Here is an 18,044-nt window from a genome sequence, read left to right as displayed (position 1 = left end):
AGGATAAACCTAACGCCTTGCAATAAAAAGGGAAGGCCAAAGGGCTCCCAGCAACACTGCAAAGAGAGTTGTGTGCTGCAAAAGTCAGAAGGATGCCATAAAACTTGGAGGAAAACATTCAAGAAAAGGATATAAAAAGAAATATAATAGGATCCCAAGGAAAGAGCAAAACAATGAGTGAGCAAGGGAAAAGGTTCACACATGCTGGGGACTCACATGTGTAGGAGATGATGGTGTTAGACAAACTACTCCTTTGCCAAGTACAGAAGGCACTGCAGAGAGGTGGGCCAGAGGAGGTGTGAAGAATACACAATGGACAAAGGACTATGACTGTTTGCTGTGGAGGACCAATCTGTATACAAATGGAGAAACGACTCCATGAGAGACGAAGAAGGCCAGGAAGTTTGATCCTGGAAGCAAGAAGCTATGTCCTGGAAGCAAACCTCCAGTCGGGAGGGTGCTGACAGTGGGTTGCAGGAATCCTTTGCAGGCCGACTCAGAGCAGGCCAGACTGGAAGGGGTGGGGTGACCTCGAGGAGGTGGATCGAGTCGTCCATTAACAGCACCAACACCACCTGGCCAGAGACCCCTTGGAGCCAGAACACTGCAGCTGGGAACAGAAAGAAGCAAGGAGAGCGTTTGGCGGGAACGCATTGACCTAACACCCTAGGAATAACTAGTGACGTGCCCACACCAGGGAAGAGGTTCAGGGTGTCACAGGAGACCCGTAGGGGATTGGGGAAGGGTGCCTAATGTGAAGAAGCCATTAGGAGTAATCTCCCCTGTCTCGGCCCCAGAAGTACCGAATGGAAGGCATCAGAAGTAATCTCTCTCATCTCAGTAGTGTCAAGAGTTTTGCATGGAAAGAAAGCTTTGGGATTAATCTCCCTCTTCTCCAGAGTTGCGATAAAAGTACCAAGTGTGAAGATTACATCACAACTGATCTTCCTCATCTCGGTTGTTGTGTTGAAGAGACAATAGAAGGACCTATTAGGAGTAGTCTCCCTCAACACTCTAGCTTCAAGAGGGACACTAAGGCTAGAGAGGGACACAAGAAAAGTTTTCTTTGTCAGAGTATTACCAAGGACACTATAGGAACAGTTCCCCTTGTTCTTACAAACAATAAAAAGGTAAAGAAAGCAAGGAATAATTGTGTATTGGAAACTAAAGGAGCATATGGCCTTTAACAAAATCCGGAGAGAAGCGTGGAAAGAATTGCACAGGTTGATTGAAAACTGTTGCAGGATGTTATCCAAAGATAGCCAGTGGCTGAATCAACTGAATTAGAAATGTGTAAATACACATTACTCCTAAACTATTGCATTGAACATACTACATATCATATACAAGCACTGATCATACTGCAAACCCAACATTACACAAGCCTTCCACAGACATCCTCTATCAACATCGTATTGTTAGGTTAGATTTCCATGATATGCTATATCAACTTCACGTGTGAGACTGCCAGCACTTTTGGATTCTTTGTGTATTTTCCTGAGTAAGTGGGAACCTTTTTGGCCACTCGCCCTTTATTTTGCTCTTTTTATGCGTGTAATTTCTCTGACCCTGCATACTTTTATTTTTTATTCTATATTTTCCTATAACTTTTTGGGCCTTTACATTTTATTATTACAACTTTTGTACCTTTACATTGTATTATCACAGCGCAGAGCACTTTCTGCGCAGTGTTTCTGGGGAGCCCTTTGGGGTTCCCTTTTATTTTCTCTTGGGTTCCTTGTGTGAACTACTGTTCTCAATAGTAGAAGGATCATTTTTCTTTTCTACAATCCCCCTTGTGATATCAGTACACCTTACTTTATGTGGAGTGTTGAGGAGATGCACGATATCCTCTTTCTCACTGTTGCCGTAACCTTTCTGTTACGGTTACTTACCTTGCAGCACACTTGTTCTCAAGGTCAAAGAGAGATATGTTTATCCTCTCTATTTAATATTGAGTCCAGCACATCCCACCTTATGTGGAGTGCTGGGGGTTACTCTGTATCTATTTCTCACTGCTTCTGTAACGTTTCTGGTGGCAGTGGATGTGTTCTACTGACTTGTGTGCAATTTGTACACTCAGGCTGTCATTGTAATGCACTGAAGGGTCACCATTCAGCTAGAATGGTAGTTTATTTCTCTTTTATCACCATTTCTTGTGTGCTTTCCCTTTCCTGGTCCTTCTGCTGACCTGAGTCTTGGTTTGATTTGTGTCTTTAGCGGGAATCCTTTGAGACGCCCGCCTGGGCTCCAGAGAGTCTGTGAAGACAGGAAGGGAGGCAGGAGTCCAACTCTGCAGTCCTGTCTTATGGCATACCTGCCTGGAACCAGTTCCCACTCAGAGGCTTGCTGTCCTTAAAGGACAGACACCCCCCAAAGTTTGAATGTTGCATGGCTGTTGATTGGCTGGGTTCCTGTATAAATGGCCTGGATCTGGAAGCTGAAGACAAGTTGACCACTGGAGTGGAATCTGATGAAGAAGATGAAGAGAAGACTGCTGTAGCTACTTGCAGCGACCTAGCGATGCCTGCTGTGTAACCGCTGCCTGTGCAGACCCCTTCTTCCTTGTGACAGAGGAGTCCCGAAGACCACAACTCTGACCCATAGGGGGTACAGAGGGGTAGAGATGGAGAGATATTTTTTAGTTATAAAGAATACTTTGGCAACAGCTAAAGAAAAATAACTGAACTTTAGATATGGTGCGCATTCGTCCTAGTTTAATTTTAAACTATGGTTAGCTCAGCAAAAGCAACTGAGAGAGGGATGGCAAGGCTGCTAGGCAACTAGCAACGTCACTGCAAGATTGACTGGGAAGCGGTTCTCTCTTGCAGCTTGGGTGTCGGCAGTAAGGAGGCGTGGAGTGGCTTGCGTGCCGACCGAGCACAGAAGCAAACGAGAAGATCTTGTTAGGGAGTTATCCCAGAGTCTGGTGGTGCGGCTGAATGTGCTTTGACTGCGCTTCCCGAAGAAGCTGTCGGGAACCCAAAAGAACTTTGAGGTGAGAGCCGTAGATATTTGCATATGTGCATAAAAGAGTAATTTCTTCTTGACAACCTTTTTCGTTTTGGTAAGCACCTTTGCGCTGTGAGGTTTTCAATTAAGAAAAGATTGTGAGAATTAAGAGCCAACTCTGATGTTCAGCAATTCCAGGAATGAGACAGTGCTTTCTTCGAAGTTCGTAATTCAGTGTGGATTAGTTTAAAGATTTCAGAGACTTTAAACAAAAGTATCAGGTTTAGGAAAGTAGAAGTTTAGTAATCTTGTTGTGGGGGAAAAAGACTATTCGAGGGGATTGGGTCCTCCGACGTATTCCATATCTATGACAGTAATCACCACAGCTGTGATGCTTTGGAAAATCTTCCTGCGTCGATGATGTCTATACGCTGTCCTCGACGGCCTCCGTCGAGCCGTCTTCAGCGGATGTTATAAGTAGGACGCACGACGCCCGTAGCCTCAGTTCCGTTTTTTCCGCAAACGTGTTCACTTCAGAGATCTCGGCGCACCTCGACTCTTCTAAGTTCTGTTCTTTCGGTTCCTCGAACCTGTTTGTTTGTGAATATCTATGATGTCCTCGTTGTCTTCTACCCCGCGGCCGGGTTTTAATAAGTGTCGGGGAAAGCGGGTCCAATATGTCGTTGATGGATTCGCACGTCGCTTGCCTCTGGTGCCTTGGTGGGGACCATGACATGGATGACTGTGTGGACTGCCAGTCGCTTACTTCGAAGGCCTTGCGGGAGCGTAAGAAGAAGCTTTCTGTAGGTAAGGTGGCTAAGCCCCGGAAGTCGAGGTCCCCCGGCCTTTCGATTGACGATTCGAGGGGCGACTCTCTGCATCGTCGTCGGTCTGGGGGGGGGTCTCGGTCCCGCAGTAGGTCCCGCCATTCCTCTGCCTCTTTGAGGCACTCACGGAAGCACCGTCACCAGTTGCCTTCCCCGCCCTCGTCCGAGGACTCCGCCCGTTGACGAGTTGCTTATCCCAACAAGCATTCCACTCCTGCCGAATTGGATTGCTTTCGGCAGGAGATGATGACGATTTTTCAGTCGCAGGGCTCTGGTCCGTCCGCGCTGTCGAAAGATGCCGGCCGTGACCGTGCTAGAGACAACACTCGCAGGACTTCGGGCTTGAGTGGTCATCGCGATCACCGGGCACCTTTGAGGTCCTGGTCGGACAAGGTTGGTTGCTCTAGACATGCCCGTTCCAGGTCCCGGTCCTCAACGCCCTCGAGACCGGTGGAGCCTGTGAAGTCTTCGAAGAAGACATCGACGCCTGTGGCGCCAAGGTCATCGAGGGACTCTCTCGAGGCTCCACCTCCGAGGAAACCGTCGACGCCATCGGCGCCCAGGCTGTTGAAGGACACGCTCGGGGCTCTGCCCTCGAGGACTGTGTCGAAGCTGTCGGCGCCACGCTCGACGTCGACACCGATTCCATCGACGCTCTCGACGCCTTTCGAAGCTGTTTTGTCGGAGGTACCCCGTGGCACGGTGGAACCCCCTAGAAAGGCTCTGGCTAAGGCTAAAAATGTCTTTGTCCCTTTTTCTGAGCCCTCATTCCAGCCTCTGGATTATATTTTTGAGGTGGATGAAGAGTCTGAGGAAGGTATGGTTCCTGAGGAGTACCTGATGAGATTTTTTCTGGGCATAGCCAGATTGAAGACCTGCGGCAGTCATTGCACGACGCCAGTGGTCTGGAGACCTCTCCGGAGGGGGAGTTCTGTAGGCTTGAGCCTGGCACCCATGCCGAGTCCTCGTACCGGCGCCATGTCAAGGGTAGTGAGCAAGTCTTTCCCGCGAAAATACCGTCCAGCCAGTAGCGACCCCTGCTGCTTGACCACGCACCTGTCATGATGCCTACCCCCGGGGATCCAGATCAAGTCCAGCAACCCCGAAAGCAGGCATCAAGTTATTCCAAACAAGCCCAACAACCCCTGCTAGGGGCTGTTTGGGTGCAGTCCTGGCGTCTATGGCGCCAGGCTCATAGATTAAAACTTACCTGATGCAGACCATGCTGCAAGAGCTCCAAGCCAAAAGAGGCTTGGAAGGGACTACTTTACCTAGGGACTATTTTTTACTCGGGTGGGGTCGAGGAGGAATACTTATTGGGACTACTTTGGAGGCTATTTAAATCACGCCCGAAGAGCAACACACGCTTCGCGTTATTCTGCATCCAGCAGCGTAACGCTCACCGTGACTGCAAGTCTGCATCCAGTCTTCTGCCACGTCCGCCTCGAGTTTGGAGCTCCTAGAAAGAGGGCGAAAGAAGGAGAAAAAGTTAGAACAAGAGCAATACCTTTTAATCCTTACCGGAACTCCCGATCCACCGCGCCTTCGAGCTGGAAGAAAGAAGTTATTTTATGCGCGTCACCTCGCCTGCTGCAGCGCCGCGCTGAACTCACCGGCCTTTGCAGCATCTTCACTATCCACCGCATCCTTCTGCATGTTCCCGCCGCACTCCGGCACCTAAGGGGAACACAAGAACAGCAAGGTGAGCCAAGGGAATAAACAGAGGCAATATTAGTTACCCCCCATAGACTTACCTGATATTACCGCCGGGGGTACTATTCCTCTTCACGGGTCGGCGCAGCCTCCACCGCATCTTCGCCGCACCCCGGCCCCTAAGGGGAACAAAAGGACAGCAAGGTGAAACAAAGGGACAAACAAGGGGAATCCTTCTCACCACAATAGACTTACCTAATTTTACCGCCGGAGGCATTATTTCCCGAGACTTCATAATTTCTCTCAGCACCTGAATAAGGGAAAAAGCAACAGGTTACATACTGACATTATTTTATTGAACTGTGTTGGATAATACAAATCCTTACCTGAATGTTACCGGTTGCCACGAGTAACTCTTCGCTAGGGTCAAGCTGCAACCTGCAAGGAATCGGACAGGAGTGGAAGTCAGACATTTGAACTCTTACCAACTATATACTTATGGCGTCTCGCTGGAAATCTCAGAGTCAATATTGTTCTGGAACTCACCAATTCCTTCGAACCAGTGAAGCAACTGGTTATCTACGCGCTCCTGCGCTCAATGCAGGATGGAGAGCTCATCTTTCCAAACCATCAGGTGAGACTATAAGAGGGGACATTAAAGGTGATCAGTGGGGAGAACAGCGGGGGTGGGGGTTAACGCTCAACTCCACGGGTGGTTAATTCCCTTCTCCATTTCCAGAAGAATATTCCTACGGGCCAAGCAAACGAAGCTAGGTGGGCCAGTCCAGTCTCGGCACTACGCGTCTCATTGGTGGAGACCGCAGCTATCCAGTTCAGATCGACGCCCCTGTGGGAGCAGGTGAGCTTAACAGCACCCCACTCTGGAGAGTTTGGTGGTGCAGGCGGCTACGGCCCCAGTAAAGCAGGCGTCGTACCCTACCATCCCTCCTGATGGGGACGACAAGCATTTTGATGGCTGGGCGAAGAAAGTGTTTTCTTCAAGGGGTATGGCTTTGCAGGCAGCCAACTCCGTGTGTGCCTTGTCACATTTCACGCACACTCTGTGGAACTGTATTACGTTAGCGGCTGATCATATTCTTGAAGGGGAGGAACGGGATGGTTTTCTTGCCTTGGTGCAGGATGGCAAGGATGCCATGTGTGAGTCCGTTCAGTTGGGTCTGGACATGGCAGATTGTGTCAGCCGGTCCATGGCGGAGAGCACCGTAATACGCAGGTTTGCTCCTGATGTACAAGTACCGCTCCTCAACATGCCATTTGATGGTGAACATCTTTTTGGCAGCAAGGCTGACGAGAGCCTTGAGAGGTTGCAGACCTCCAAAGCTGCAGCGAAGTCGTTGAGCGCTGCAGTTCGCCAACCTCTGCCTTTTCGTCCTAGGGGACAGCAATGGAGGGGTGGTTTCTTTCGATAGTCCTCATCCTTTAGTAGATTGAGAGGAGCTGCAAGTCAAAAGAGCCACCGTAGGAGTGCCAGAGGTGGGAAACAGGGTTACTCGAGGTGCCTAGGCCGCTCGGGCAGTTGCCTCTTTACCCTCAGGCAATGCCGCTTCAGCTCAGTCATAAGGCCATGTCCCATGGTTCGCCGGTTGGGGGAAGGCTGGCGCAGCATCTTGTAGAATGGCGTGCCATTACTTCAGATGTGTGGGTTCTGGAGATCATAGCCCACGGCTACTGTCTTCCTTTCCGGCAGAGGCCTCACGACAATCCACCAGGGAATCTCTCTTTGAAGAGGCGTCATAGAACTGGTGCATGTAGCGGAGAGGATGTTAGGGAGAATTCTCTGTTTGGGCTGAATTTCCTAACCTAGTGAGTCCTCCAGCAGCTTTGCTGGATTTCTGGAGTTTATTTTTCTTCTGCCCAGATGAGACTCTTTTTCTCCCACTCTTGGACATGATTTATGGTGTTCCTTTGACTGCTAATGTGTTTTATGGGCTATGGGGTCCTTTACTCCATAAGGTCTCATGTGTTTTTACTATGTGTTACACAGCACCCTCCGTGCAGTGACACAGGGGTGTCATAGTGACACCCCACCATAGACTCCATACCCTGGGATTGTAAAGTCACCATTGGCTTTACTAGTCCCAGATTATGAACAGAAACCAGTACAAACCATCATATTGTGGACGTACTGGTCGGGGAAATTAGTTTGCCCCGGGGTCTGTTAGTCGAGGGGGCACGTCTCTGTCCCCCCTGATCGAGTTTTGGCTGGTGGCAGTGGATACTACTTTTTATATTCGACCGCGAATATATCCCTATGCGATTTTCCCATTGTTCGAGGCTACCATAATTCTCATAGCCTCGAACATACCGCCGGTTTATTTATTTAATATTAATTCGCCGGTTGGTATTTTTTGCCAGGACTCTTTTCTAAAATGGCGTTTGTGTTCTCTTCTGTGACTCCAACCCAAGTCGAGCCCTTTGTTCCACTTTTGGCGGGCTTCTCCACAGAAGCCTCCAAAAGTGGTGCCACTCTGTCTGGGTACCACAGGGGGTGTGGGAGGGGGTTTAGGCACCCTGGACTGAGTTACCTTGGTAACTCAAGTCGCACTCTTGTGTGATTGGCCCTAGCATGTTTGATTGACAGCTAGGCTGAGTGAATGGGGATATGCTGCATAAAAGCAGGGCTTTGGGGACCGGAACTTCAGAAGTTGCCACATGTCCTGAGAATCCAACGAGGGAGAAGCTGAGCCGACCTACCACGACGACCCCACCGGTGGAGCCCTGCGGAACCGACTCACCACTTCCCGACAACAGAGAAGATCTCCCGGCTGGAGAGGCTTCTTCCCCTGACTGGTGGGCACAACCAGTTTACCTTCTTTTCTTCGCATCCCAGGACGTCTTGTGGTCGAATTGCCCGTGCCAAGCACCCCGGCAACCGGATAGCCACTTACCACTGGACCGCGAATCAAAGGACCGCTCCTTTTACCTGAGAACTCAGCGGCTGGTTTCTTCCCTGGCAGTGCAACGGACTCCTTTCTAAAGATTGCTACAAGGTAATAATAATCCCTTAACCTCCTGGACTGGGCTGGCCGCCTTGACCTTCTAACTGGTCCCTTTCTTTGGTCCAACTCTTTTTGAACCTTTTCAAGACTTTTGTGCACTGCAACCGTGTGACCTTGGACACATTTCGTTCTGATCCTCCTAAAGTGAATCCGGCCTACTGAACTCTAACTTCACGGTTTTACTTTGCCTTCCTCTCTTGTTGTGTTCTTGTAAAAGTGTTGGGATCTTTTTCGATTTATACTCTGCTCTTCTCTCCCTTTTAAAACGAATTTATTAGAGTTCCATCTGCGTTAAGCGCTCACCGCTGGCTGAAAATAAGTGGGGCTTTACTAAAGAATTCTCTAATATTCTTTTAAGGGAGTGTATATCTTTTAGGGACCGTGTTTTTGAATTGGTTACTATTAGTGCCTGTGTGTTTTTCTAGATGTGGTTTTAAATAAATAATTATATCTCTTTTACACCAAGCTCTGGTCAGTGTTTACTTGCTCTACTGTGTTCTTCTGACCTATTGCAAATACTCTGTATACTGCCTAACTCTTCTTGAGGAAAGTCTGACTGCTCAGCCACAGCTACCAAGTGAATCTGTGTGGTACAGACTGCTACCAAGTGGGTTTACTGCCAAACACCTGTAGTCTTAAATCTTTTGCAGTGGTCCCAGAGGGAACTGCACAGGTTTCTGCCTAACAGAGGAACAAGGGAATGGTATTCCCGTTATTTTTTGATTTCGAAGAAAGACAGGGAATTGAGAACCATCATGGACTTGCGCGGTTTGAACAAGCTCCTCAGGAAGGACAAGTTCAAGATGGTTACTCTTTCTCAAGTCCTCCAGGCCCTTCAACTTCAGGACTGGTTGGTGTCTCTCGACCTCAAGGACGCTTACTTTCATGTGCCGATCCATCCCAAGCACAAGAAGTACCTGAGGTTCGCGGTTGGCAACTCGCACTTTCAGTTTCGGGTCCTGCCGTTCGGATTGACCTCCGCCCGAGGGTTTTCTCCAAGCTCATGGTGGTGGTGGCAGCGTATCTCGGGAAAGGGGGGGATTCACGTCTACCCCTACCTGGACGATTGGTTGACCAGGGCGCGCGCTCCCGAGCAAGTCCTGGATCATCTGTCCATCACCTGCCACTCCCTTCACAAGCTGGGCTTCTCCCTCAACTTAAAGAAGTCCCAATTGATGTCAACTCAGCGGCTCCAGTACATCAGAGCAGTGCTAGACACATCCCTGGGGCAGTGTTTTCCTACCCAGTTGAGGGCTCTTCACATTCAGCAGATGGTACACAAGTTTCAACGTGCCCAGAGTCTCCCGGCGTTCGAGTTCTTGAGGTTGCTCGGCCTCATGGCATCCTGCATTCTTCTGGTGCCAGAGGCTCGGTTGCGGATGTGATCGCTGCAATGGGCTCTCAAGATGCAGTGGTCACAGTCCTCCGACAGCATGTCGGACCCCGTTCAGGTGCCCCCCTCGGTCGCTCAGGACCTTCTGTGGTGGTCCGATGAAGGCACTCTGATGAGGGGTGGCTCCATTTTGGCTACCCTGGCCGGAGGTGACGATCAGGACAGACGCATCCCTCACGGGTTGGGGAGCTCATGCCAACGAGTTGACAGCGGCCGTTGGTCTCTGTCAGAGTCCAGACTCCATATCAATCTGTTGGAGCTGAGGACCGTCAGGCTTTTCTGCCCACTGCGCGAGGAAAGTATGTCCTGATTCTGATGGCTAACACAGTGGCCATGCACTACCTCAACAAAAAGGGAGGGGGGGCAGGGTTGCTTCCTCTGTGCAGGGAGGCGATGCAGCTCTGGTTCTGGTTCTGGTCCATCCAGCAGGAAATTTCGATCTCGGCAGTTCATCTGGCCGGAGACGAAAACGAGGCGGCGGACGCTCTGAGCAGGCAGAGCGCAACCTGTTACCAGTGGGAGCTTGCTCAGGAGATTCTCCTGGAGATCTTCGCCCCTTGGGGGACCCCACAAGTGGATCTCTTTGCCTCCACTGTCAACCGGAAGTCCTAAAGTTTCTTGCTCGCGGGAATTTCCTCCAAGAGGAGCCTTAGGGGACGCATTCGTGGTGGAGTGGTCCTTCCCACTGCTGTACGCGTTTCCTCCAGTGCCCGTCAGCCCGCAAGTGCTGCAGAGGTTATGGAGATTCGGTTCCTGGATGATCCTCATTGCTCCGGCATGGGCTTGGAGAGCGTGGTACCCGGAACTTCTCGACTTGTCCATCTTCCCTCCACGCCGTCTTCCCTACCGAGACGATCTGCTCTCGCGGGAGGGGGGTCAGGTTCTCCATCCAGAGGTCAGATCCCTCAACCTTCACACTTGGCTTCTGAAAGGTTGAGGTATAAGGATTGGGACCTCCCGGATGACATGATGGAGGTGTTGCTTTCGGCCAGGCGGCCTTCAACAAAATCCCTGTACCGTTGCCGTAAGTTCTGCGACTGGTGCAGGGATCACAATGTTGATCCTTTTCAGTGCTCCATTCCTATGGTTGTCTTTCTTTGGCCCACAGGGGCCTTCAAGTGGATACCATTAAAGGTTACCTGGCAGCGTTGTCTATCTTTATGCACTCGTCTGAAGAATGTTCTTATTTTAAGATTCCTTTGATTTCCCAGTTTCTTAAAGGACTGACTAATGTATTTCCGCCGTCACCCTTCCAGGTGCCGATTTGGGATTTGAATTTGGTTTTGAAGTTTCTCATGGTTGCTCCGTTTGAACCTTTGCACTCTTGTCCTTTGAGATTGCTGTCCTTCAAGACTGTGTTCTTGGTTGCGGTTACTTCCGCTCGCATGGTGAGTGAATTGCAGGCACTTTAATCTAGGCCACCCTTTACTGTGTTTTACAAGGACAGGGTTGCACTGCGAGTATGTCCTCTTTTCTACCTAAGGTAGTCTCTGAATATCATTTAGGTCAAAAGGTGGATCTTTCTACCTTCCTCCTCATCCTGGTAAGGAAGAGAAGCATCTCCATAAGTTGGATCCTAGGAGAGCTCTTAGCTTTTACATTTCTAGGATGTCCAGGGTCAGAGTGGACGATCAACTCTTTGAAGGATATGCTGGACGCCGATTGGGCCAGGCTGTTACCAAACAGACCTTGTCCATGAGGATTATCCTTACCTTTACGGAGTGTTATCGATTGGCGGGTAAGGACCCTCCTGATAGGTTGAGAGCTCATTCCACTATTGACGTGGCTACTTCCACCGCCCTCCAGCGGGGTGTTCCTATTAGGAATATTTGTGATGCTGCTACATGGGCTTCCATCCACACCTTTGTAAAACCATTATTCCCTGGATACAATCCATGGTCAGGATATGGCCTTTGGGAAGGCGGTTCTTTAGTCTACAATCTAATTGGGTACTGTAAATTCTTTTCCCTCCTCCATTTACTGGTACTGCTTTGGGAGTCTGTCAAAGATGTGGAATGCATTGGAGGACACAATCCATTCGAAGAACAAGTTCCTTACCAATTGGTAACGTTCTTTTGACTGATGTTCCTCCAACGCATTCCACATCGCCCTCCCAGCCTGCCCCTCAGGAGAATTTCCTATGCGATTGCAGCTTCTGTTTTCCACAAGGCTAGGTGCAGTCCAGCAGGCATCAGACTGGTGCCACACGTTCTGGGGGAAAAAACTTAAACTGAGGCTACGGGCGCCGTGCATCCTATTTTTAACACCCTGTGACGTCACCCTCAACGTAGGCCTTTGAGGGACATGGACCCGACGCCATCGACGCAGGACGCCCTCTGCCGAAAAAGTCAACAAGTGCACAGCTGTGGACATTACATGTCAAAGATGTGGAAGGCGTTGGTGGAACATCCAGTCGAAAGAACCAGTTGGTAAGTAATTTGTTCTTTTACAATAAATCTGTGTATGTGTATCTTTGGACCATATGTATGCTACAGTGTACCTTCCTACAGCCCCCTCTCCCTCTTGATAAGCCAGTCTGCTCTGGCATTGCTACCATAATATCAGGTGGTACAGGTCTGTACTAAGAGTTGGGATTCTGTATTTCCAAAGGTACAGTTTTATAGAATCCCCTTAGAAAAACTGTCTTAACACGTATCAGTCCACCATTTCCCTTGCACGCGTCTTGCTTCCACTCCTTCACACGACCTCTCCAAACAATGGAATGCCCTGCCACCTGGTTTCATAACGATCTGGTCCAGTTAACTTTCGAAGACCAGGCTCAAGCTCTGTTAAGTAGCCTGCAAGTGGGCATAGTCTACCAATCTCATTTCCTCGCTATCTAACCACTTACCACCCTCCCCTTCGACTTGACTCACATGTACATTTGTATATTGCATACATTTAAATTCTGGCCCAAGGCCCAGAAAGTATAGATCTGTATATGTTCTCTTGTCTCCAATTTTCCCCACTATCCCTTAACCAACTGCTCACTCATACTGTAACTCTGTAAAGGCACCCTGCCTAGCGACTGCCTACACCATCTGTAGTTATTTTTCTACATAGCACATTTTTTTGCCATATGTCAGCCAAACTTTCGAATAAATACAAATCTAAATCACGCTTGACATCAGTAGGTCCCCCAACCCAAAACCTGGACTTGTCTTAAAGACCTAACCCATTCACTGGTCATATAGGTGATAAAGCATTCCCTCTGCTTTCCCCACAAACCCTGCTCCAGCTTCCTATTTTGTAAGTCTGAACCTATTTCATCACATTTGAAATACCAGATCTAAAGTGCAATCAACCAATACATTTTCTTAAAGCTGTTTCTTTTGAAAAATGCTATTGCAATTAGATGTATATGTATGTATTTATATCATTGTTGATGACATTACAATTGGATTTATTATCCTCTCCCCAGAGTTAATGTTGTTTTTGTGGATCGGTCTGGACAACAAATTCCTGTGAAAGCAAAAGTAGGAGAAAATGTCTTGCACCTGGCACACAGATATGAAATTGAATTGGAAGGTATGTGATAGGTGATGTTCTTGCAATCTTCTTTGTGTCATTTTATTTATCATCTTGTGCCCAAGAGGTGTCAGGTGTTGCAGACTTGGCTGCCAGAAATCTTGATCCATAGTTCATGAGCCAACCCTGTCCTATCAAATTGCGTACCATAGGTACAGTAGTCTCTACATATTATATATTGCCATCACTTGTGTATATATTAATACATTGTAAAGGAGATGCTTTAGGCTCCAAAATATCCTGGAAATAAAAACAGAAATTAACATAATGCTGTTGCCTTGCAAGCAAATACACAATGGGTTTAATGGTAGTTTGATATTCCAAATTCATGGAGCATGTTTCTGTTGAACACTGCAAAATAAGGTTCACATATAAAACTGCATTTTGAATGTGAGGGAGATTGTTCAGTCTCCTGGTGAGGGCTGTTAAACCTTCTAACCTACTGATAAGAAAGGTATCCAAACCAAATGTCAGACCAAAATCTCAGGGTAACGTTGGCAGAGCAGTCGGCTTCACTCAAGGGATGAGGTATACTGGCAGTGAAATACAATTAGTACAATAGTTACACGGAGAGAATACATTTCACTGAAAAATATACACTTTATTACAAAATGACACAAGTAGTAACTATAAGGTCAAATACATACTCTGCGATAAACCCAACACAAAATTAACATACACTGCATGTATAAAAACAAAGTTAAAGGGCCACAGTTAGATCATACCCACTCCTAAGCTTAAATGTATGCCCAATACCTGGTAGTAAGCACATAATGCTATAGGGAAGGGAGAAAGAGTACCCCAGTCTAGCAAACATACATTTGCATAGTCGTGATCAGGACCCCAAAGTGACAGCACATGAATTGTCACAGTAGTCGCCACATCCTTCTAGTAAATAGTAAAATTAGTAATGCGCACTTAGACCTCCCTTATTGCATCACTTTGGTTATCATTAATGACATCACTGAACACTTTAGCACACGGTTGGCACCACTTACGTCATCGTCAGTGACATTGCTTATGTCATCATTGATACTGTCACTTGAAATGGAGCCCACTGATAACCTCACTGGTTACATCATTGATGACATCACTTTGGTCATCACTTATGACATTGATGGCATTACTGGTAGCACAAACAATAACTGAAAGTGATAGAGATGCAATGTTAAGCTAAGACCGACTACACTTAAAAACTTTAGAGAGGCACTCAAAGTGCTTATCTTAATTTCACAACGACATGCTTATACTTAAAAAAAATAAATATCACTTTTAGTCTTCAGATTGTAAAAATCTTGAGTCGGGTAGTAATAGAAACGTATTTCCTAGTCAAGTAAATTCCAGTGCATTTATTTGATTTGTATCCCTGTGTTCTTAACTTGATACTTTTTGCGTGAATGGCTTTTCTACTAAATTTCAAACGATTTCAAAAGTAATCACTTGAGGTTTTGGGATGTGTCAAAAGTTAGTCTGTATGGAACCAATCACAAAGGTAAAATGTCCAAACAGTACTTTACTCTTTGAAAGCACGGTGAGGAAATGGAAAGGAGTGCGTAGTGTAACATTGACTTTGCAGTATTCCAGAGGAGGATATTAACGTGAAAGCTAGAGAACCGCTCTAAATCCCTTTATTCATTTATATTCCTACTGTCTGTCTGTTCAAGAAGTACATAGCCCTGTACAATGCAAAATGTTTATGCTTTAGCATGCTGACTGGTGAAGGGCAAACATGAGTAATTCTAGTTGCATGTTTTGGGCTACATTTGGTTGTTCGAAAGGAGGAAGATGTGCAGCTTTTTACAAAGTTGAACTTTTTCTGCTTGTATAGGAAACCATAGTTTTCTTCTGGACTTAAGGTACATTTTTGAAAGCCTTGACATACCAATAATGTATATTTCTCCTTTGGTAGCTACACTAAATGTCTAGATGTAAGTGTTTATTGAATGCCTTGAAATAAAGGCCATGCATTTTTCATATTAACATTTACTTCCAAGTGATATCATTTTCGATGTCCTCAGTATGTTTTATGTTCCATTGATGGCATAAGTGTGATCATAGGTGTGTTCATGGCCTGCGCAGTGGGTCTGCTCGGAGTTAAGGTTGCATCACTTCCAACACCTGCTGAATTTCAAGGGTTCTATTGCATTAAACATGCACTTTAATATTACTTCAGTAGCAAAACAAAAGAGGTGATGGCAGGAAGGTTTATAATTTATCTTAACCTCTGGCATTGCTCTGGGCAACCCTCTAGAACATTGTTCTTTATCCTGCGAATCCATTACAAAATAGGAAAGACCAAATGCAAATCGGGGCAAAAGGGGTAGTACGGCCTGAACTGCTTGGTCATACACCTTCTTCAAGTGAGCACAAGCATCCCTAGACATGTTTTGGCCGAATTACACTTTAACATTAGAGCATCTAAAAAATTTCACCAAATTTGAAGGGTTTTGTTATGCTCTATTTGACACCACCTGCAGTACTAACTTTGTTCATGTTGATATCCTAATTGGTCTCATACACAGAATTATCAGTGTGTCTATAAGCTACTCACAATGGAACTCTCCCCATTGCGTTCCATGGGCCACGGGATATGATCCATGGCAATGGCTAATGTAAGGGTGTCGAAGGAAGCTGGCACAAGCGTGGCATAATCGTTGTTATAAACATTATGGTATAAAATTTAAATTCTATCCCCACCAAGAGGGGTTTCCCTGCCTCAAACCTATACTAAAGGAACTGTCAGAATGTCCCATCAAAATCAAACTCCACTTTCCTGTGCTCCGACCTACTTCTATCTTTTACACTAATAAAGAATAATCGAACAAAGTTTCTTTTCCAGGAGAATGATTCCCTTCTCCTGGTATTCGGGTGGTGTCCCCCAAAATGTTATTTTGCAAAAGGAAGCCAGGGTGAATGACTCCTTTCCCCTGGTTTGTGGTTCCAACAAAACCTTTGTACAACTCAACTCTCGGGACCAGGAGAATGACTTCCTTTATTGGTCATTGTTCCGCATCCTCCAATATAGTTCACAGCAAAGCCAGGGGGGGATGACTCCCTTCCCCTGGTGTCTCATGTGTATATTGACAGGGCTTCAGTTTTTTCTCCATGAGGATGACACCCTTCTCCTGGTGTTTGAGAGTTCTCTACCGTATCTTTCAATTTGATGTTTGTTTTGCCACTCTCTCATGGTATTAGCAAAGTCCCAAATGCTTATTTGGGTTGTAGTGGACCTGTCTCTGCCACTGTGATGAGGAGCATTTCCTTGGATGTCTTCTTCACTGGCGTTGGCATCCCTGACCCTTCTCTGGTGGTCAGTGGACTTATCCTTGCCATTGCGACAAAGATACTTTCCTCGGATGCGCAAATCTTCTCTGAGGATCAGCAGCCTTGAGGCTACCACTGAGACGAGGAAGCTTTCCTCTAAAGCACAAATCTTCGCTTTGATGTTTAGTCGCCTTGGGGCTACCACCTTATTATTTATTGAGTGCAGCCGTAGCTTGGAGATGCAACAGAGCGCCTTACAAAGGTATTGAACAATACAGATGCACAACAGAGTGCTTTACAGAGATGACCGAACAAATCTACAGTGGATGAGAGGCTACAGAGGGGCGCAGAGGAGGGGTTCAGCTGTACTGGGTGGTGGGGAGGAGAGAGGCAGATGGTGTCTAGTGAGCCAGGAGGCGCGCAGGGTGACGTGATGGCGTTCGTGTTGAGGATAGATTCCTTGAAGAGGTGGGTCTCGAGTTCTTTTCTGAATTGTAGGAGCGTGGGGGCGAGTGTGATGTCGATGGGGATTTGTAGGAGCGAGTCTGATGTCGATGGGGAGGAGGTTCCATAGTCTTGGGGCATTGGCAGAGTGGGTTTGTTTTCTGGTCCTTTCCGTTTTGCAGCGGCTGATTTTAAGTCTGCACGTGGCTTCACTTCTGGTAGTGCGCTTGTCAGCCGGAGATGCTGAGTTTCAAAGTGTCAATCATATGTTGTAGTAATCTTCCTTTTGAAATTACAGAAAGCCAAGTAGCAAATTTGAAATCTGAGACTTTGCTTCTTGGCTTTCTGTAATTTCAGAAGTAAGATTACTACAACATATGGTTGACACTTTATCAGGAATACAACTTTTTATTTTCAAATTGGAATCGAGATTTGGAATGTACAGAATTTCATCCTTTATAATTAAAGTTGAGACCTTAGATAATATCATTAAACATGAGATTGATACTCCATTAATTAATAAATGATATGTGGGGGACCAGAGACCTGATACAAGTGTTCTCTTCCAGGGATTTAGAGGATAACTAATCCCTATGCAACCTACTCTAGCTCCGGATAGGAGCTACAATTGAACACCAATGTAAACAAAACTATGAGACTTTGAAGGTATTCTTTTGAAAGAAATTATAGAAGAATTATATTATTAGTGATTATTGTTTTTAAGAATGTATTTACACAAAGAGACTCTCGAAACGCGTTGGGTCACTGCATTAAATTTATCTACTAAACTTAACTGAACTGTGGACCATAATAGAAATATTTTGGACAATAGCAAAATGTCGATATTGAATTTGTTTATATACATTCTACAAAGATCTTTTTTAGAATATTTGGCTGATTTATTGGCTTGTGATAGTGTGCAGGGGGACGGGAGTTCCCTTCCTATGGGAACTTTGTTTTATC

At 46.7% G+C, this 18,044-nt stretch overlaps 1 protein-coding gene across 5 annotated transcripts in view; it reads left to right on the top strand.

Annotated features, from left to right (window-relative positions):
- FDX2 (ferredoxin 2) overlaps positions 1-18,044 on the top strand; it is a 503,503-nt gene that overhangs the window by 218,455 nt on the left and 267,004 nt on the right. For all 5 annotated transcript variants that reach the window (XM_069626907.1, XM_069626909.1, XM_069626908.1 and 2 more), the window contains one exon: positions 13,267-13,373. In XM_069626907.1, the coding sequence (XP_069483008.1) occupies positions 13,267-13,373 (107 nt within the window). The remainder of the gene's footprint in view (positions 1-13,266; positions 13,374-18,044) is intronic.

The sequence above is a fragment of the Ambystoma mexicanum genome, chromosome 6p (assembly GCF_040938575.1).
Source record: "Ambystoma mexicanum isolate Mex_15411 chromosome 6p, UKY_AmexF1_1, whole genome shotgun sequence".
NCBI lineage: Eukaryota > Metazoa > Chordata > Amphibia > Caudata > Ambystomatidae > Ambystoma > Ambystoma mexicanum.
This window is presented reverse-complemented; position numbering and strand designations above follow the sequence as displayed.